Source organism: Ovis aries, chromosome 1 (assembly GCF_016772045.2).
Source record: "Ovis aries strain OAR_USU_Benz2616 breed Rambouillet chromosome 1, ARS-UI_Ramb_v3.0, whole genome shotgun sequence".
Classification (NCBI taxonomy): Eukaryota; Metazoa; Chordata; class Mammalia; order Artiodactyla; family Bovidae; genus Ovis; species Ovis aries.
In genome coordinates this window covers 63,009,011-63,030,504 of record NC_056054.1, presented here as the reverse complement: position 1 = coordinate 63,030,504, position 21,494 = coordinate 63,009,011, and the positions used below count along the sequence as shown (strand labels likewise).

At 37.5% G+C, this 21,494-nt stretch overlaps 1 protein-coding gene across 5 annotated transcripts in view; it reads left to right on the top strand.

Moving 5' to 3' along the window:
* The window catches only part of COL24A1 (collagen type XXIV alpha 1 chain), a 393,929-nt gene that overhangs the window by 216,125 nt on the left and 156,310 nt on the right, over window positions 1-21,494 (top strand). For all 5 annotated transcript variants that reach the window (XM_060400630.1, XM_004002153.6, XM_060400613.1 and 2 more), the window contains one exon: window positions 21,109-21,162. In XM_060400630.1, coding sequence (XP_060256613.1) covers window positions 21,109-21,162 — 54 coding nt within the window. The remainder of the gene's footprint in view (window positions 1-21,108; window positions 21,163-21,494) is intronic.

Sequence of the window (21,494 nt, the reverse complement as noted above, 5' to 3'; positions counted from 1 at the left end):
GTTACTTCCTATAATGTCCTTCCTATCTTTTCAGGATTACAAATACTACCTACTCTTCTTCTTCCACAAGTCAGCCCAAGTATCACTTCCTTTAAACCTGATCTTGAATTCCTTCTTTCTCATTTGTAAAACTTAAGTGAGATATCTTTTTATGTTTATTGTCAGGGTTGGAAAATAACTGCCTGAGATGAAGTATGCTCGCAGGAGGTGTTTAATAAATGGCAGTGGTTGTATTAGTTGTTGTTATTGTATAAACAGAAGGATAACAAGGAAGTTCTATTTTTTTAAAGTAAGAGCTATGAGAAGTCACTACATTTACTTTCTAGAGCTGTCGTCAGTAAATAGTTTCTTTGGTCATACTGAAGCTCCAGAATGCTAGACATACCCTCCTCACTATGGAATAAAAATACTCCAGGGTTTATTTTTTTATTACATCTTTCTCACCTGTTCAAAAGATTTAAAATACCTACAGTTTTTTCTCTTCTTTTTCAAAATTGTAGTTGGAGGAAAATTGTTCTACAATAGTGTGTTGGTTTCTGCCATACATCAACATGAATCAACCATAAGTATACATATGTCCTCTCCCTCCTGTTTCCTCCTCCTCTTTATATTTAAGTTATAGAATTTTAGAACTGGAAAGTGTACAAGACATTATCTAGTTTATCCCGTTTGTTTTTTAGAATTGGCAGAATGAGACACAATCTAGTCACATGACTTTCTTCAGAGGTGAAGATCTAATCTGAAGCTCAAGTCTTTATAGATTAGCACATGGAAATATTAATATCATCATGTTATTTTTCTCATTTTTAGATGTAGACATTGATGGGAGGCATAAGACAATAGATATTCTGACTCTAGTTTCATCTTCAGATAGAGTCTACGGAAAACTCAGTCCCTATGGGGTCTGCCCTGGTGGCTCAGAGGTTAAAGCATCTGCCTGCAATACAGGAGATGTCAGTTTGATCCCTGGGTCCAGAAGATCCCCTGGAGAAAGAAATGGCAACCCACTCCAGTATTCTTGCCTGGAGAATCCCATGGATGGAGGAGCTTGGTGGGCTATAGTCCATGGGGTCACAAAGAGTTGGATACAACTGAATGACTTCACTTTTCTTTCACTTTATGGAGTCTACATAAAAAAAAAAAAAAAAAAAAAACAGAACTGATTTAATGCTTTGTGTGTGAAAAAAATAGATACTAATATTATAAACACATATTCTTTGCTGTGAATGATCCTAGTGAATTTCACTCTAAAACTCTAGTTATTAGAGTTTTAGGAAGAGCTAGCAATTCAAGTGTTGTGCCACACAAGTATCATAGTAGGATAATTCCTCTTATTTCTTATCCAACTTACATTTTTTAAGAAAAACTAATAATCTGTGCTGATATTCACTTTATCGCCTTTGATTTATTGCCAAGAGACTCATTCAAAAGAGCAGAATACATGACGACATTGCCAGACGATTTAGTGCAGGAAGGACAGAACCAGTTGCCTTTCTAGTCTCAAGATTCCTATAACATAAGCATGAGTAAAAGCATCTGTTAAGTAGACATTCCAGGCATATTCTTTTAATCATTGCCAGACCTTCTCTAGGCAAAACTTCATTCTGAACTTTTTTTCATGACTGCATGTATGATCCAAGGGAATACAAGTCAAATAGTTGTCAGGGAAATTTCAGAGACTGAATTCCCTATTTGGATACTGAGCAGACCAGTTGTATCTTTTAGGAAACTTGTATATCCAAATGTCAAGAGTCTGAAGTAGAGGAACTGTGATACCAAAATAAATTGTTGTCCAATCAGGAACCTCTTAAATAATGAAGTGCTTATCCTATATTCCACATTTAACTGACTATGTAAAATATTCCACATCATTCATCAATGTCTGGCATATATTCTCAAATAATGTTGACTAAATGAATTTATTTTATGACACTTCTTTATGTCATAAATCTATTTTATGATACTTTTTAAAGTGTGAATGAATGCAGACTTTCATGGATGAGCTTTAGTACTTTTCTAGTAGCATCTTTAGGATTTTCTATGTATGGAATCATGTCATCTGCAAACAGTGAAAGTTTTACCTCTTCTTTTCCAATCTGGATTTCTTTTATTTCTTTTTCTTCTGATTGCCCTGGATAGGACTTCCAAAGTTATGTTGACTAAAATGATGAGAGTGAACATCCTTGTCTTGTTCCTGATCCTAAAAGAAATACTTTCAGCTTTTCACCATTGAGTGTGATGATAGCTGTGGGTTTGTCATGTATGGCTTTTATTATGTTAAGGCCCACTTTCTGGAGGATTTTTATCATACATTGTTGAATTTTGTCAGGAAGCTTTTTCTGCATCCATTGAGATGATTACATAGTTTTTATTCTTCAGTTTGGTAATTGATTTGTAGATATTGAAAAATCCTGGCATCCTTGGGATAAATCCCACTTAATCATTATGTCTGATCCTTTTAATGTATTGTTGGATTCAATTGTTAGTGTTTTTGTTGAGGATTTTTGAGTCTATGTTCATGAGTGATTTTTTGTGTATGTGTGGTATCTTTGTCTGATTTTGTATTTAGGGTGATGGTGACCTCATAGTATGATTTTGGAGTGTTCCTTCCTCTGCAATTTTTGGAATAGTATCAGAAGGATAGGTGTTAACTCTTCTCTAAATGTTTGATAGAATTCGCCCTGTGAAACCACCTTTTCCTGGACTTGTTTGTTGGAAGTTTTTAAATTTCAGTTTCAATTTCACTGCTTGTGATTGGTCTCTTCATATGTTCTATTTCTTTCTGATCCAGTGTTGGAAGATCATACCTAAGAATCTGTCCATTTCTTCTAGGTCATCCATTTTATTGTCACACAGTCATAAAGTTGCTTGCAGTAGTCTTATGATCCTTTGTATTTTCTGTGGTGTTTATTGTAACTTCTCCTTTTTCATTTTTAATTTTATTGATTTGGGTCCTCTCTCTCTTTTTCTTGATGAGTCTGGCTAAAGATTTAACAGGTTTTTTTTTCATCTTTTCCAAAAAATCACTTTTAGTTTCACTAATCTACGGTTTCCTTTGTCTCTGTTTCATTTATTTCTGTTCTGATCTGATCTTTATGATTTCTTTTCTGCTACTAACTTTGGATTCTAGTTTTTCTTCTTTCTCTAGTTGCTTTAGCTGTAAAGTTAGGTGGTTCGAATTCTTTTTCTTTTTTTTTTTTTTTTGCTTACTGAGATAAGCTTGTATTGCTATAAAACTCCCTCTTAGATCTGCTTTTGCTGCATCTCTTAGGTTTTGGATCATCCCGATTTCATTTTCATTTGTCTCTATGTATTTATTTCCTCTTTGTTTCATAACATATTGCTTAGCCTCCACATGTTTGGGGGTTTTTTTTTGTGTGTGTGTGTGGTTGTTTTCTAATCTCATAGCATCATGGTTGGAAAAGATGCTTGATATGATTTGTTTTCTTAAATTTACCGAGGCTTATTTTGTGGCCCAGCATGGGATCTATCCTGGAGAATGTTCCATGTGAACTTGAGAAGAACATGTATTCTGCTGCTTTTGGATGAAATAGTCTATAAATATCAGTTAAGTTAATCTGATCTAATATATTATTTAAGACCTATGTTTCCTTATTGATGTTCTATCTAAATGACCTATCCATTGATGTAAGTGGGGTATGGAAGTCCACTATTATTATGTTACTGTTAATTTCCCCTTTTGTGGCTGTTATCATTTGCCTTTTATTTTGAGGTGCTCCTATGTGGAGTGCTTATACATTTACAATTGTTATATCTTTTCGGATTGATCCTTTGATCATTATATAGTGTCCTTCTCTGTCTTTGTAATAGTCTTTATTTTAAAGTCTATTTTGTCGGATATGAGTATCGCTGCTCCAGCTTTCTCTTGATTTCCATTTGCGTGGAACACCTATTCCCACCCCCACACTTACAGTTTGTATGTGTCCCTACATCTGAAATGGGTCTCTTTGAGATAATATGTATATGGGTCTTGTTTTTGTATTCATTCAGTTAGTCTGTGTCTTTTGGTTGGAGCATTTAATCCATTTACATTAAAGGTAATTACCTATATATGTTTTTATTGCCATTTTAATCGTTTTGGATTTGTTTTTGTAGTCCTTTTGCTTCCCTTCCTCTTTTATTCTCTTCTCTTGTGATTTGATGACTATCTATAGTGTCGTACTTGAACTGCTTTTTCTATTTAGTGTTTTTATATATTGTAGATTTCTGCTTTGCTATTACCTTGAGGTTTTAATATAACCATCTATATATAAATATATAAAAGATTGCTTTAAGTTTCTGGCCTCTTAATTTCAAATGCATTTCCAGTATTCTGCACTTCTCCTCTTCTCATGATTGCTGGGTTTAATATTATATTGTGTGTGGATGATTCCTCACCTTTACTTTATGTTTGCCTTTCCTGGTGAGCTTTTCCATTCATAATTTTCTTGTTTCTAGTTGTGGGCTTTTCTTGTCTACCTAGAAATTTTCCTTAGCATTTGCTGTACGACTGGTTTTGTGGGGCTGAATTCTCTTAATTTTTGCTTGTCTGTTAACCTTTGATTTCTCTGTCAAATCTGAATGAGAGCCTTGCTGGGTGGGATGTTTCTTGGTTGTAGATTTTTCCTTCCATCGCTTTAAACATGTGATTATTCCATTCTGGCCTACAGAATTTCTACTGAAAAATAAGAGGATAACCGTATAGGGATTCCATTGTATGTTATTTTTTGCTTTTCCCTTGTTACTTTTAATATTTTTTCTTTGTCTTTAATTTTTGTCAGTTTGATTAAAATGTGCCTCAGCATGTTCCTTCTTGGGTTTATCATTTATAGGACTCTCTGTGCTTCTTGGACTTGGGTGGCTGTTTCCATTCCCATTGTTGTTGTTTACTCACAAAGTTGTGTTCAACTCTTTGCAATGCCATGAAGTGCAGCATGCCAGGCTTCCCTGTCCTTCATTATCTCCCAGAGTTTGCTCAAGCTATGTCCATTGAGATGGTGATGCCATCCAGCCATCTCATCCTCTCTCACCACCTCCTCCTGCCCTCAATCTTTCCCAGCATCAGGGGCTTTTCCAATAAGCCAGCTCTTTGCATCAGGTAGCCAAAGTATTGGAACTTCAGCTTCAGCATTAGTCCTTCCATGAATATTCAGGGTTGATTTCCTTTAGGATTGACTGGTTTGATATCCCTGCTGTCCAAAGGAGTCTCAAGAGTCTTCTCCAGCATCACAATTCAAAGGCATCAATTCTTTGGTGCTCAGCCTTCTTTATGATCCAACTGTCACATCTGTACATGACTGCTGGAAAAACCATAGCTTTGACTCTACGGACCTTTGTCAGCAAAGTGATGTCTCTGCTTTTTAATGCTCTGTCTGGTTTGTCATAGCTTTTCTTCCAAGGAGCTGCTGCTGCTGCTGCTAAGTCTCTTCAGTCGTGTCCAACTCTGTGCGACCCCATAGACGGCAGTCCACCAGGCTCCTCCATCCCTGGGATTCTCCAGGCAAGAACGCTGGACTGGATTGCCATTTCTTTCTCCAATACATGAAAGTGAAAAGTGAAAGTGAAGTCGCTCAGTTGTGTCCGACTCTTAGCGACCCCAGGAACTGCAGCCTGCCAGGCTCCTCTGTCCATGGGATTTTCCAGCCAAGAGTACTAGAGTGGGTTGCCACTGCCTTCTCCATCCAAGGAGCTAGTGTCTTTTAATTTCATGGCTGCAGTTACCATCCACAGTCGTTTTTGGAGCCCAATAAAATAAAATATGTCACGGTTTCCACTTTTCCCCTATCTGTTGCCATGAAGTGATGGCACCAAATGCCTTGATCTTAGTTTTTTTAATGTGAAGTTTTAAGCCAGCTTTTTCACTCTCCTCTTTAAACCTCATCAAAAGGTGTTTTAGTTCCTCTTTGCTTTCTGCCATTAGAGTGGTATCATCTGCGTATTTGTGGTTGTTGATATTTCTCCCAGTAATCTTGATCCAGCTTGTGAGTCATTCAGCCCAGTATTTCACAGAGTATATAAGTTAAAAAAGCTCAGTAGTTTTCAGCTATTATCTCCTCACATATTTTCTCAGACTCTTTTTCACTATTCATTCTGGGAACCCAGTAATGTGACTGTTGATACATTTAATATTGTCCCAGAAGTCCCTTAGACTGTCCTTATTCCTTTTCATTATTTTTTCTTTATTTTGTTTCTTGGCAGTGATTTCCATGATTCTGTCTTCCAGTTCACTTCTGCCTCAGTTATTCTGCTGTTGATTCCTCCTAGTGTAGTTTTCATTTCGGCTATTATATTGTTCAGCTCTGTGTTTTGTTTTGTTTTTTTCATTTTTTAAGTCTCCTAGCTCTTTGGTAGACATTTCTTGTATCTTCTCAGTCTGTGCCATCATTCTTTTTTTTTTTGAGATCTTGTGTCATCTTTACTATCGTTACACTGAATTCTTTTTCAGATACATTGCCTATCCCCACTTCCCTTAGTTGTTGTTCTGGTTTTTTATCCTGTTCCTTTAGGTGGAATGTATTTCTCTGCCATCTCATTTTGTTTAACTTTCTCTGTTTGTGGTCTCCATTCTGCAGACTGCAGGACTATAGTTCCTCTTGCTTCTGTTGTCTGTCCCCTGATGGGTGAGGTTGGTCTTGGGGCTTGTGTAGGCTTCCTGGTGGGAGAGATGGGTACCTACTCACTGGTGGGTAGAGCTGTATTAGAGCTAGATCCGATCCCTCTGGTGGAGAGGGCTGTGTCAAGGGGTGTGTTTATAGGTGGCTGTGGGATCAGGAACACTGATCCTGTCTGCAGCCTGTCTGCTCATGGGTGGGTCTGTGTTCCTAACCTTTTTGTTGTTCGTACTAAGATATCCCAGCACTGGACCCTGCAGGCTGTTGAGTGGGGCAAGTCTCTGCCAAAAATGTTTAACTCAGGAGAGCTCATACTAATGAGTATTTCCTGAACTCTCCACCATCAGTGTCCTTGTCCCTACAGTGAGCCATAGCCACCCCCTGCCTCCCTAGGAGACTTCCCAGGTCTCATAGGTAGGTGTGGCCCAGGGTTCTGTGCAGTCACTGCTTCGCTTTGGGTCCCAGTGCCTATGAAATCTTGTGTGCACCCTCCAGGAGTGGAGTTTCTGTTTCCCCTAGTCCTGCACCAAAGCCCCACTAGCCTTCAAAACCAGATGCCCTAGGAACTCCTCTTCCCTATGGCAAACCCCCAGACTGGAGAGCCTGATGTGGGGCTTAGGTCTCTGAGTCCTGTGGGAGAAGGTCTATGATAGATTATTTTCCAGTTTGTGGGTCACCTACCCAGGGTGTATGGTATTTGATTTTATCACAAATGCATCCCTTCCTACCATTTTGTTGTGGTTTCTACTTTGTCTTTTAATGTAAAGTATCTTTTTTGGTTGGTTCCGGTCTTTTTGGTTGATGGTTATTTAACAGTTTTTTGTGATTTTGACATTTTTGTGAAAGCAGCTAAGCTCAAGTCCTACTCTTCTGTCTTATCCTTGTCTTATGGCCCTTTCTGAGATTCCTGAAGCACCTGGCTCCCCCGTACTCAGTAAAGCTGCTTATCCTGTGAAAGCTCATGCTGGGCCTGAGAGTAAACCCACAGATCAAGATCTTAAAAGATTGTGTGTGCAGCTCATCTCTGTTTCTACTGCCACTGCTCTATCTAATTTATTCACTCTTTCATTCCAGATATATTATCTTATGTATTCCAGGCAGTATGTTAAAGACATAAGAGATTCAGTATCAGACAGGACATCATCTTGGCTTTATAGAACATACGAACTGATAAAGTCACGTCTTCCTAAATCATGAAAGATAAGGCACAGTGAGCTAAAGTAGCTTATTCCAAGTCACAAGAAGTATATCCTTAGCTTACAGATTTTGTTTGAAAATAGGAGTAAAGTGGCCCAGACATTACCTATTTGGAAATAGTGATGTATGTACAAATCAATAGAAAGTATTTGTTCATTCTTGTCAAGTCATAAAATTACCCCCAAATGAAAAGGTCTGAAGAAATATTATGGATGGTAAATAAATAGACAATATTCTCCTTTTGACAGTATACTTTCTTTTTAAAAAAATTTTTTTGAACTTTTTATTTTGAATTGGAGTATAGCCAATTAACAATGTTGTGATAGTTTTCAGATGAACAGCAAAGGGACTCATCCACTCATCCATACATATACATGTTTCCATTCTCCCTCAAATCCTCCTCTCATCCAGACTGCCACGTAACAATGAGCAGGGTTCCATGTGCTATACAATAGGTCTTTGCTGGTTGCTCATTTTAAATATAGCTGTGTCAGTACACTTCCTTTTTATATATAGGACATTTCTGTAAGTTTCCTTTTTTTCATCTTCCTCTCTAAATGCTACTGGTCTTAGCCTTTTATTTTTCTCAGTGTATTTACTTTCTTTGGTGACTCATTTACTCTGTAGGTCTTTACTATTTGCTGATGATTCACAAATATCTTTTAGCTCTAGACCCTCTTACACAATTGTATATCAAGTATTCCTACCAAAGTGTTTCATGTATGCCTCTTATTGCTTATATCTAAAATAGAGGTCCTCTTTCTTGTCCAAACATGTTATATAACCTTTCTTTCCACTTTTCTATATCTTCCCTTTTTCTGTCTGAACTGACAAGAGTCTGCATTGTTCTCGCCTTGGACAAAAGTATGAGAAGTTGAGATAGAGAAATAATTGCTTGTAATAAAAACACATTTTTGCATGTAGTGTTTGAAGTGATTTCCTCATGTCTAATGGATCTTCTGTTTCTCCTGTCTTCCAAGTTTGTACCATTTTTAAGGTTAAAATGTAGTAGTAGTCAAATATCAGCAATTACATATGGCACTACCAATTACTACTTTTATTGTGGTAAGATGACTACTAAAATTCTCTTAAACAAAGAATACGTACAATAGTATCAGTGTAAACACTGAAGTTAATATGTTTCTAAGATAAAACAGAACTAAATTGTAGGGAATTAGCCTTGTATATTGTATTTTCAAGTGAATTTGAAGTGTTTGGGTGTCTGAAATTTTTTATCCTTGTAAGTATGATTGTTTTTTACATTGAATAGAAATTTTGAAACAATACAGAATAGTTCCACAGTTAAGGCACAATGATTTTTTAAAAAGATAATTGTCAAATCTAAGAACTTCATATAAAATTTTTTTAACATTTTGGCTTTAACTAGGAAATATCCTAATTTTATTTTCAGTAAGATGTGGTTACTTTTAAAAAAATTCAACTTGAGTATTTTAGAGTTTTACTGACTTTGGGGGAAAAAAATAGTATTTCTTTTCAATTGTAGCAAGTTATTTAATATACATAAGGCCTTTTGGTCTTCTGAGTTTCCACTAGCACCAACAAAATGTTTACATAGATTACTACATATCCCATGTTGAAAAAGTGAAATGTTTTCAATTATTATAGAGTTATCTAGCTCTTGACAGATGGCATGTCATGTTCTGGCTGTACGCTTTGTTTGTTTGTTTTTAATGTGTATTAGAGGTGGTATAGGTGTTTTGAAACATTTTTAATGAAAATTCTTTATCAAAAAGGTGTAAGTTGCTGATAATTCTTTTAAGTTGAGGCTATGGCTTCAACAACTACTTTTCATTTCCCTTAAATACCTAACAGAAATGGTTTGGGTTTTGTGGGCCATACAATCTCCGTCCCAACCATTCAGTTCTGCCTTCATAGGATGAAAGCAGTCATAGACAATAAGGTAAATAAATGGTCATGGCTGTGTTCCAACAAAACTTTACTTACAAAAACAGGCAGCCAGTTCTCAGGGTCATGGATTGCTGACTCCTCCTTTATCTGATGCTCTACAGTGATTTATCTTATTGTAACTTGTATTATCAACTTTATATTTTAGTTATTAATTGACTAGTATAATGTCTTGTACATGATACATAATCATAAGTAATGAAATAAGAATGAAAGTTTATGTATTTCATCTTTGGGAAAATGTACATCATTCTAAAACTACTTAGAATATTTCTACTGAAGTGTCTAACTTAATAGATGTGAAAAAGTGGAGGAAATTATTAGAAGGAATCAAGTCTTAATAAAACATCAAGTCAAGAATAAAATTGAGTCATTGTGATAGTTTTAAAATATGTCTACAAATTCTTTGATGTTCCTCTTTTCCGGAAGACAATCTTATTTCACTCTCTGAGTGTGTAGTGGACTTAGTGACTCACGAATAGGCAACAGCAGAAGCAGCAGTGTGTAACTAGGTCATAAAAGACATTGCAGCTTCTTCCTTGCTCACTCTTTCTCTTGGATTAGTCTCTCTTTTGAATTATTCACTCTGGCTGCTACATAATCAAACTGCAGAGGCCTACATAGCAAGAAACTGAGGCCTCCAGCTAATAACCTTCTTGGAAATGAATTCCCTATTCTCAGTCACGTCTTCAGATGACTACAGCCCATGTCAAATCTTAACTGCAACCACATGAAAAGCTCTGAGCCAGAATCACCCAAGCTAAGCTACTCTGAATTCTTGAATGACGGAAACTGTGAGATAATAAGTGTCTGGTGTGTGTGTGTGTGTGTGTGTGTGTGTGTGTGTGTGTGTGTGTGGTTTTAAAGCCACTGACTTTGGGGTAATTTGTTCTGCAGCAAGACATAGCTAGTACAATTGTGTGAACAATTTAAGGAACAGAAAAGGAAACCATATTTTTACTCTGAGGGTCCACAGATTAAAAAAAATATGGATAAATTGTGTGCATTTTCACATACTCATAATTTGCATTTGAGCACTTTAAAATTGAATGTATAATTTTCTGTCCTTGGCTCTCATTGGCATATGTGGCACTTACAGTTTCATGGGTTAAAATTAGAGCAAGTCTTGGCAGCTTAATCTGTCCTTTTAAATAGTGCTTTCTTCAATAAAGAAGAGGTTATAGAGAACCTTTACTTAACACATGTCTCTGCTTTGAGTTCTGTAACTTACAAAGCATTCACAGGGCAAGAAAGCTATGTAGAGATAACTTCTGGGACCTTATCTAGAGATAACTCACAGACTTTGAGAACCTATAAAACCTGCTAATATCTTCTCTCTGATACAAATGTGTTGGAATAAGCCATAATATTAGCCTTTTTTTCCCTAAACTCATCTTGTGAAATAGAGCAAAAAATAGGTTTTGAGTATAATTTCCTTCTATTCAGAAGAGTATTTTTCTATTGTAGATAAGTTTATTTTATTTGGCAGAGAATAAAATTTAGAGTCTAAATAAAATAATTTTATTTTTAAACTATGTCCTCATGCAGTTATTGTGCCTCTTCCTTTTTATTATCACACTTCTTAAAATAATAAACCACCCAACTTTTTCCCACTTTCGCTTTGGCAAAATTATATTCAAACACACAAGATACTTAAATTGTTCTTAAAGATCATGACCAGGCTTCTAATTGCCAAATCCTATGACTGTCTCAGTATTCATCCTTTTCAACCCTTCCCACATAATACCAATTTCTCTCTATCTAAAAATTTTCCCTTCTTGAACATTTTTTTGCAATTCCTGGTTCCCCTCCTCTCTGACGCTTCCCTTTTTTTCTCTCTATCTCTTGCTTCCAAAGAATCTTCATTAAAATTCTCTCCTGTTTTTGTTCTATTACTGTATGTACTGCGTCATTCTTATGATTTCAGGATTGATTTTTCTATGGACTCACAAATTAATATTTCAGAATAAACTCTCTAAGAGCCATAATTGTCCCATGACTTAATCCATCTTTCCTCTGACACTGGCCTCTCCCCTGAGCTGCTGTTCCAAGTCATGTTACTGTTGTCATAAGAGTTATTACAGTTAACCTGTACTATTACAATAGCTTCTAACTCTTCACACCATTTTCTGTTTTGTTTTCCCATTTCCACACATTGAACATAATGTTGTTAAATTACTATCCTTTCAGTACAGATATGATTATATTCCTCCTTTACTCAAACCAACAATGATTCTTCTACAAACACAAATTCTTCTGCAAGCACCACGAATACAAATGTCCCACTTGACAGTCAAAGCCCTCAATAGTACATCCCCATATATCTGTTCAAGTCTCTTTCCTACACATATCCTGTGCTCCAGACAATCTGGATTTACTTTATCTTTGACGAATGTTTCATCATTTGCTACCTCCTACTTTCTGTTCAAATCATTCCCTCCGCTTTGAATATACTTTCATCATTTATCTTGTCAACAGTTAGCCATACCTCAAATAGTGTGTTCTCTGTAAAGCTTTTCCTTATGTTCTCAACCAAATACAATATCCCCTGTCTTTACATTATTTAGATTTTATTTTTTCTTCCTTAACTTACAGAAAATATGCTTTTCTTCATCTAGGTTACTAGATTATTCATTCTTATTAAATTTTACTCACCTTTATATCCTGTACCACTCTTAGCATATAGCTTATTACATGAGTAAATAAATATGCATTCGATTTTATTTTCTTCAGATCATTTTGTACTTACTGAATAAATTAATTGCAGTCAAAACTAGAGATTGGTTCAGTGCACTCTATGCCATCTTTATTTATAGAATCATTTCTGTGAGACTACCTTTTGAATAAGCCAACTGAACTGAGTTACAAAGCTTTACAATTTTCTGTCAACACATGTTAATTCACTACATTTTTAGGGGAATATTAACAGCTATGACAAATAAACTTAGTATTTTTATAGGCTTCACTTGATAAGAAGCTGTTTTTGCTCATGTTAATAGTCCAGTGCAGGTATTACCAAGTAGCTCTCCCATACAAAGTGACTTAGAATCCCAACTTCCTTTTTCCTTACAGTTCCACCACCACTTAGGGCCTTTAGTATGTGGGTTAGAAGAAAGTGAAGGAAAAACACCTGTTTTTCAAATAAATAAATGCCAGAGTTCATCAGTTTTGTTTGTTTTTTTTTGTTTGTTTGTTTGTTTTAAAATTTTAAAATCTTTAATTCTTACATGCATTCCCAAACATGAACCCCCCTCCCACCTCCCTCCCCATAACATCTCTCTGGGTCATCCCCATGCACCAGCCCCAAGCATGCTGTATCCTGCCTCAGACATAGACTGGCGATTCGATTCTTACATGATAGTATACATGTTACAATGCCATTCTCCCAAATCATCCCTGCCCCCTCTCCCACAGAGTCCAAAAGTCCGTTATACACATCTGTGTCTTTTTTGCTGTCTTGCATACAGGGTCGTCATTGCCATCTTTCTAAATTCCATATATATGTGTTAGTATACTGTATTGGTGTTTTTCTTTCTGGCTTACTTCACTCTGTATAATCGGCTCCAGTTTCATCCATCTCATCAGAACTGATTCAAATGAATTCTTTTTAACGGCTGAGTAATACTCCATTGTGTATATGTACCACAGCTTTCTTATCCAGAGAGTTCATCAGTTTTGAAACACACATTGCATCAGTCACATTAGGCTTAAGTTTTGCTCCAGAAAGAAACAATCTCAAAATATCAGTGGCTTACAACAACAAAAGCTTTCCTGTTAATGAGCAAGCAAATTAAAATAACAATGAGCTACCAGTCTATATACATAGACATAAATCATTACTCTGAAGTTGTATATGTAATTTCCATGTATTTTACATCAGTAACAAATTATGCTATTATTATATTTATTTTAAAATTTTGCATAAAATGTTTTCATAATGATGTATCCTTTGTTGGCTTCCCTGGTGGCTCAGTGGTAAAGAATCAGCCTGCCAATGCAGGAGACACAGGTTTGATCTGTGAATCGGGAAGATCCCCTGGGAAAGGGAATGGTAACCCACTTCAGCATGTTTGCCTGGGAAATCCCGTAGAGAATGGCAGGCGACACTCTATCAGATGGCCAAGAGTCAGACACGACTTAATAACTAAATGACAAAACAACAACGAAATCCTTCTGAAAAGGATGTATAATTTTTTCTCACTCAACATTATTGTCTTAGAACATTTATTTATATTGATCAGTTCAATTCAGTTCAGTTCAGTCATTCAGTCGTGTCCAACTCTTTGCGACCCCATAAATCTCAGCACACCAGGCCTCCCTGTCCATCACCAACTCCTGGAGTTCACCCAAACTCACATCCATCGAGTCAGTGATGCCATCCAGCCATCTCATCCTCTGTCGTCCCCTGCTCCTCCTGCCCCCAATCCCTCCCAGCATCAGAGTCTTTTCCAGTGAGTCAACTCTTCCCATGAGGTGGCCAAAGTACTGGAGTTTCAGCTTTAGCATCATTCCTTCCAAAGAAATTCCAGGGCTGATCTCCTTCAGAATGGACTGGTTGGATCTCCTTGCAGTCCAAGGGACTCTCAAGAGTCTTCTCCAACACCACAGTTCAAAAGCATCAATTCTTCGGTGCTCAACCTTCTTCACAGTTCAACTCTCCCATCCATACATGACTACTGGAAACACCATAACCTTGACTAGATGGACCTTAGTCAGCAAAGTAATGTCTCTGCTTTTGAATATGCTATCTAGGTTGGTCATAACTTTTCTTTCAAGGAGTAAACATCTTTTAATTTCATGGCTGCGGTCACCATCTGCAGTGATTTTGGAGCCCCCCAAAATAAAGTCTGACACTGTTTCCACTGTTTTCCCCATCTATTTCCCATGAAGTGATGGGACCAGATGCCATGATCTTTTCTGAATGTTGAGCTTTAACCCGACTTTTTCGCTCTCCTCTTTCACTTTCATCAAGAGGCTTTTTAGTTCTTCTTCACTTTCTGCCATAAGGGTGGTGTCATCTGCATATCTGAGGTTATTGATATTTCTCCCAGCAATCTTGATTCCAGCTTGTGTTTCTTCCAGTCCAACATTTCTCATGATGTACTCTGCATATAAGTTAAATAAGCAGGGTGACAATATACAGCCTTGACGTATTCCTTTTCCTATTTGGAACCAGTCTGTTGTTCCATGTCCGGTTCTAACTGTTGCTTCCTGACCTGCATACAGATTTCTCAAGAGGCGGGTCAGGTGGTCTGGTATTCCCATCTCTCTCAGAATCTTCCACAGTTTATTGTAATGCACACAGTCAAAGGCTTTGGCATAGTCAAGAAAGCAGAAATAGATGTTTTTCTGGAACTCTCTTGCTTTTTCCATGATCCAGTGGATGTTGGCAATTTGATCTCTGGTTCCTCTGCCTTTTCTAAAACCAGCTTGAACATCAGGAAAGTCACGGTTCACCTGTTGCTGAAGCCTGGCTTGGAGAATTTTGAGCATTACTTTACTACCATGTGAGAGAGTATATAGTAAAACAGAAGATGCATCTAATCCATAGCCTAGCACTTTCATTTCTAACTGGATACCTGGGTTTCCACTCACACATACATGCACTAGGAGATACACAGAATATGTCCATGGTGGCATTATTTAAGTAGAAAAGTAGAATCATCTGAATTCAGTTCAGTTCAGTTCAGTCGCTCAGTCGTGTCCGACTCTTTGCGACCCCATGAATCGCAGCATGCCAGGCCTCCCTGTCCATCTGAATTATTGGCCTGTAAACAGATAAACTGAAATGTAGTCATACACTGGAAAAACTCGACAGCAATTAAAATCAATGGAGATCTGATCTCCATTAATCATGGTCAGTGCATGAATGGAGATCTGGTCCATTAATTTTAATTGCTGTCGAGTTTTTCCAGTGTATGACTACATTTCAGTTTAAATAATGCCACCATGGACATATTCTGTGTATCTCCTAGTGCATGTATGTGTGAGTGAAACCCAGGTGTCCAGTTAGAAATGAAAGTGCTAGGCTATGGATTAGATGCATCTTCTGTTTTACTATATGCTCTCTTATAACATACTCTACATACAGTTGCTCTCCAGAGTAATGTACCAGTGATATAAACTGGTTACGTATAGTTCTGTCCCCACTTTATAAGCCAAAACTTGAGTGTTATCAGATTTAATATGTTTGTATTAGACTTTTGGGGTCCTGCAATAGTCTAAGGAAACCATTTTACATCTGTTCTCTAGCTAAGCTTCCTTAAAGATTCCCTGTGGAAATGGATATAATCCTAGGAGTTATTTGTCTTTCCAATAAGAACTTACCTCTTCCAATTATGCCCTTTTGATGGACTGCACCTTCTTATACTGACATCAAGAGTGACAAACTCAAATACCCTATTGGGATCAGGCAGGTAGTATAAATAGTGAAATGGTTAGGTGTGAGATGAGCGATTGACAGGGACTCTGGTGAACTGAAGAGTGCTCATCCAATATTTGTCTTTGAGAATACACTAGCCTAGCATACACTATGCTAGTCATCTGAAGCCAGGCATCTTATAAATCTTTATATATAAAACTTTTAATATAAAACCTCCAGACTGACAAATCTTAGCACCTTATGCAGCTTTTTAAAATTAGTATGTATGAACTGTGGGCTAAGTAAAATATTTTTGTAGGTAATATTACTCTGGTATGCATGGTCAGCATCCAGTTCAGTTCAGTCACTCAGTCGTGTCCGACTCTTTGTGACCCCATGGATCACAGCACGCCAGGCCTCCCTGTCCATCACCAACTCCCAGAGTTCACCCAAACTCCTGTCCATCGAGTCGGTGATGCCATCCAACCATCTCATCCTATATCATCCCCTTCTCCTCCTGCCCCCAATCCCTCCCAGCATCAGAGTCTTTTCCAATGAGTCAACTCTTCACATGAGGTGGCCAAAGTACTGGAGTTTCAGCTTTATCATCAGTCCTTCCAAAGAATACCCAGGACTGATCTCCTTTATTTTTTTTTTTTTAGTTTTTTATTTTTAAATTTTACAATCTTTAATTCTTACATGCATTCCCAAACATGAACCCCACTCCCACCTCCCTCCCCATAACATCTTTCTGGGTCATCCCCATGCACCAGCCCCAAGCATGCTGCATCCTGCGTCAGACATAGACTGGCGATTCAATTCACATGATAGTATACATGTTAGAATGTCATTCTCCCAAATCATCCCACCTCTCCTCTCCTCTGAGTCCAAAAGTCCGTTATACACATCTGTGTCTCTTTCCCTGTCTTGCATACAGGGTCGTCATTGCCATCTTCCTAAATTCCATATATACTGTATTGGTGTTTTTCTTTCTGGCTTACTTCACTCTGTATAATCGGCTCCAGTTTCATCCATCTCATCAGAACTGATTCAAATGAATTCTTTTAACGGCTGAGTAATACTCCATTGTGTATATGTACCACAGCTTTCTTATCCATTCATCTGCTGATGGACATCTAGGTTGTTTCCATGTCCTGGCTATTATAAACAGTGCTGCGATGTCTCTTTCAATTCTGGTTTCCTCGGTGTGTATGCCCAGAAGTGGGATTGCTGGGTCATAAGGTAGTTCTATTTGCAATTTTTAAGGAATCTCCACACTGTTTTCCATAGTGGCTGTACTAGTTTGCATTCCCACCAACAGTGTAGGAGGGTTCCTTTCTCCAGCATTTATTGCTTGCAGATTTTGGATCGCAGCCATTCTGACTGGTGTGAAGTGGTACCTCATTGTGGTTTTGATTTGCATTTCTCTAATAATGAGTGATGTTGAGCATCTTTTCATGTGTTTGTTAGCCATCCGTATGTCTTCTTTGGAGAAATGTCTATTTAGTTCTTTGGCCCATTTTTTGATTGGGTCGTTTATTTTCTGGAGTTGAGCTGCAGAAGTTGCTTGTCAGTTGCTTCATTTGCTATTATTTTCTCCCATTCAGAAGGCTGTCTTTTCACCTTGCTTATATTTTCCTTTGTTGTGCAGAAGCTTTTAATTTTAATTAGATCCCATTTGTTTATTTTTGCTTTTATTTCCAGAATTCTGGGAGGTGGATCATAGAGGATCCTGCTGTGATTTATGTCTGAGAGTGTTTTGCCTATGATCTCCTTTAGAATGGACTAGTTAATCTCCTTGCAGTCCAAGGGACTCTCAAGAGTCTTCTACAACACCACAGTTCAAAACCATCAATTCTTCGGTGCTCAGCTTTCTTCACAGTCCAACTCTCACATCCATACATGACTACTGGAAAAACCATAGTCTTGACTAGATGGACCTTTGTTGGCAAAGTAATGTCTCTGCTTTTGAATATGCTATCTAGGTTGGTCATAACTTTCCTTCCAAGAAGTAAGCGTCTTTTAATTTCATGGCTGCAATCACCATCTGCAGTGATTTTGGAGCCCTAAAAAATAAAGTCTGACACTGTTTCCACTGTTTGGATAAGCTAAATGGCCCCTATTCCATTCATTCATTTAAATTTAATGTGTCAGGAAAAGGAGTCCCCCCGCCCCCTGCTTCAATTAACTAGTCTGTGTTTAGAAAAGTGTTAGTCACTCAGTTGTGTCTGACTCAGACCCCACAAACTGTAGCCATCCAGGCTTCTCTTTCTGTGGGATTCTCCAAACAAGAATACTGGAGAGGATTGCCATTCCCTTCTCCACAGGATCTTCCTGACCCAGGGATCAAGCCCAGGTCTCCTGCATTGCAGGCAGATTCTTTACCATTTGAGCTATAAGGCAGTTCTTAGGTTCTGCTGTTTTGGTTATTGTCTCACAATTTCGTTGTTCACAATTTCATTCTCACAGTTTCTCTCAATTTCATTGTTTCTGCTCAGATTTGATTAACTGACCATTGATCATTGATTGTTTCAGAATGAAAGCCTTTACTCCCTTAAATTTAAAGAACCATAGAAATAAATTATTAGGTCCCTTTCATCTGGATATAACTACTAATATTAGCATGTTGTTTAAAAATATGGATTAGTATTATCCAATAGAAATATGATGTAAGTCACAAATTAAATTAAAATTTCCCAGTAGCCACATTTAAAACTGTAAAAAAATAGTGAAATTGATTTTATTAATATTTACTTCAACTAATATATCCAAAGCATTATCATTTTAATATGTAATCAATGTAAATAGTCATTAATTAGATATTTTGCATTCTTTTTGTAATTCAGTTCAGTTCAGTTGCTCAGTTGTGTCCAACTCTTTGCGACCCCATGAACCGCAGCACACCAGGCCTCCCTATCCATCACCAACTCCCAGAGTTTACCCAAACCCATGTCCATTGAGTCGGTGATGCCATCCAACCATCTCATCTTCTGTCGTCCCCTTTTCCTCCTGCCCTCAATCTTTCCCAGCATCAGGGTCTTTTCAAATGAGTCAGCTCTTCGCATCAGGTGGCCAAAGTATTGGTATTTCAGCTTCAACACCAGTCCTTCCAGTGAGCAGTCAGGACTGATCTCTTTACAATGGACTAGTTAGATCTCCTTGCAATCCAAGGGACTCTCAAGAGTCTTCTCCAACACCACAGTTCAAAAGCATAAATTCTTCTGCATTCAGCTTTCTTTATATATATATATATATATATATACACATATGCGTGTGTAGATAAAAACATGCCCTTATATATTAACTTCAGTTAGTTTCAACACAGCAAGCCATTTTTCATGGTTCAGATATCTTCTATGGCTTATATGTATTATTATATGATAATCTATTGAAGTAGTATCTTTGATAGCTATTGGAAAAGACAATGTTTCATACATTTAAAAAAATAATTTGATTTATTTATTAATTGGCTATTCTGGGTCTTTGTTGCTGTGCATGGGCTTTTCTCTAGTTGTGACGAGCAAGTGCTACTCTTTAGTTGTGGTGCCAGGGCTGCTCACTGTGGTTACTTCTCTTGCTGCTGAGCGTTCTAGGGCATGCAGGCTTCCAGAGTTGTGGTTCCGGGGCTCCAGAGTGTGGGCTTCGTAGCTGTGGTACACAGGCTTAGTTGCTCCATGGCATGAGGGCTTTTCTCAGGCCAGGGATTGAGCCTGTGTCTCCTGCCTTGGCAGGAAGATTCTTTACCACTGACCCACCAGGGAAACCCATTTCATACATTTTTAAATAAAAGAAAGTAACTTCATAATTGAAGACAGTCAGGAGAAGGCAATGGCAGCCCACTCCAGTACTCTTGCCTGGAAAATCCCTTGGACTGAGGAGCCTGGTGGGCTGCAGTCCATGGGGTCGCTAAGTCGGACATGACTGAGCAACTTCACTTTCCCTTTTCACTTTCATGCATTGGAGAAGGAAATGGCAACCCACTCCAGTGTTCTTGCCTGGAGAATCCCAGGGATGGGGGATCCTGGTGGGCTGCTGTCTATGGGGTCGCACAGAGTTAGACACGACTGAAGTGACTTAGCAGCAGCAGCAGCAGCAGGAGAAGGATTATACTCTTGTGAAACTTGTTCTACGTTACCATTTTTTCTTTCTACACTGCTTGAAGCAGAATCCATAGAGACAGAATCCATAAAGATAGATGCACCATGAACCTTGTTCACTCTGAAACAGTGTTACTGATTGCCTTCTTTCACTTCTGCCAAATTCATCTTTACTCAAGCTATTTTCTCTGCCTAGAAAGCTCTTCCTTTCTTCCCTTGGCTGGCTGTCCTCTTCTTATTCTTGAACTTTCAGCTTAAATATTAGGTCTCATATTTACCCTGACCATCTTTTGTGAAAATATGTCTTTTATCCTGCACCTCAGCATCACAGGTGTTTCCTTTGTGAACCTCTTATCATAATTTATAATTATTCACTTTTTGATTTAGTTTTTCTTATTTCTATAGGACTTTTTGCCTCATCAGGGCAGGTCCTAGGTCTCCATTGCTTACTAATGAAATCTCAGCAACTACCATAGGGCAAGGCACAAAGTAGGCACCCGATATTTTTTGAGTGAATTAATATGCTATTCCCTCATATACTGAGGAGCTTTCAAAGAAGGAAGTCACAGAAATGATTTCTTAAGCTAGTGTATCCACATCAAGAATCTGTAAAAATTGCAGGTGTTTTTATTACGTCTACTGACCTGTTAGTTCTACAAGGACAATTAAAGCTACATGCCTCCCAGCACAGGGCCTGTCACGAATTAGACATTCATATATATTTGGTGATTGACTGAATAATTAATTCTGATGTGAAATCTTAGGCAAGACACCTATACTAGGAACAATTTTACTCTAAGACAATTTAGAATTTAGAACAAGTTAAAAAGAAACATAGTGTTTACAGATTTAAAACCAGGATGCTATAATGGCAATACAATATATATGTATTTTCTATTATACTCTTTTTTAAAAGGGACCTGTTGGTTTACCTGGAGAAGTTGGGGTGACTGGAAGCATTGGTGAAAAGGTAATTTCTTTCATTGTTTTGTTCAATAGTGAGGATTCTAAGGTAAACTCAAAGGAGGGATACTCATATGATATTTTATGAATTAGAAATCACTCATAACTTAAAATGCATTACCTAAACTGAATCTCTTAAATATACTGAAATATAGCTGATAGTGTACATGTTTCTAAATTTTAAAGAGTAGAGTACTCTTTTGGTTATAATTATGTGCTTGGAAGGGAAAAGATGAAATAGATGGTCTAGGTATATGACTAGAAAATATTTAAATCTACTTTATGAGAACAAGTCCCTAAAGGAAACAGTTTTGAAAGTGAAGAATAAGTTATCGCTTT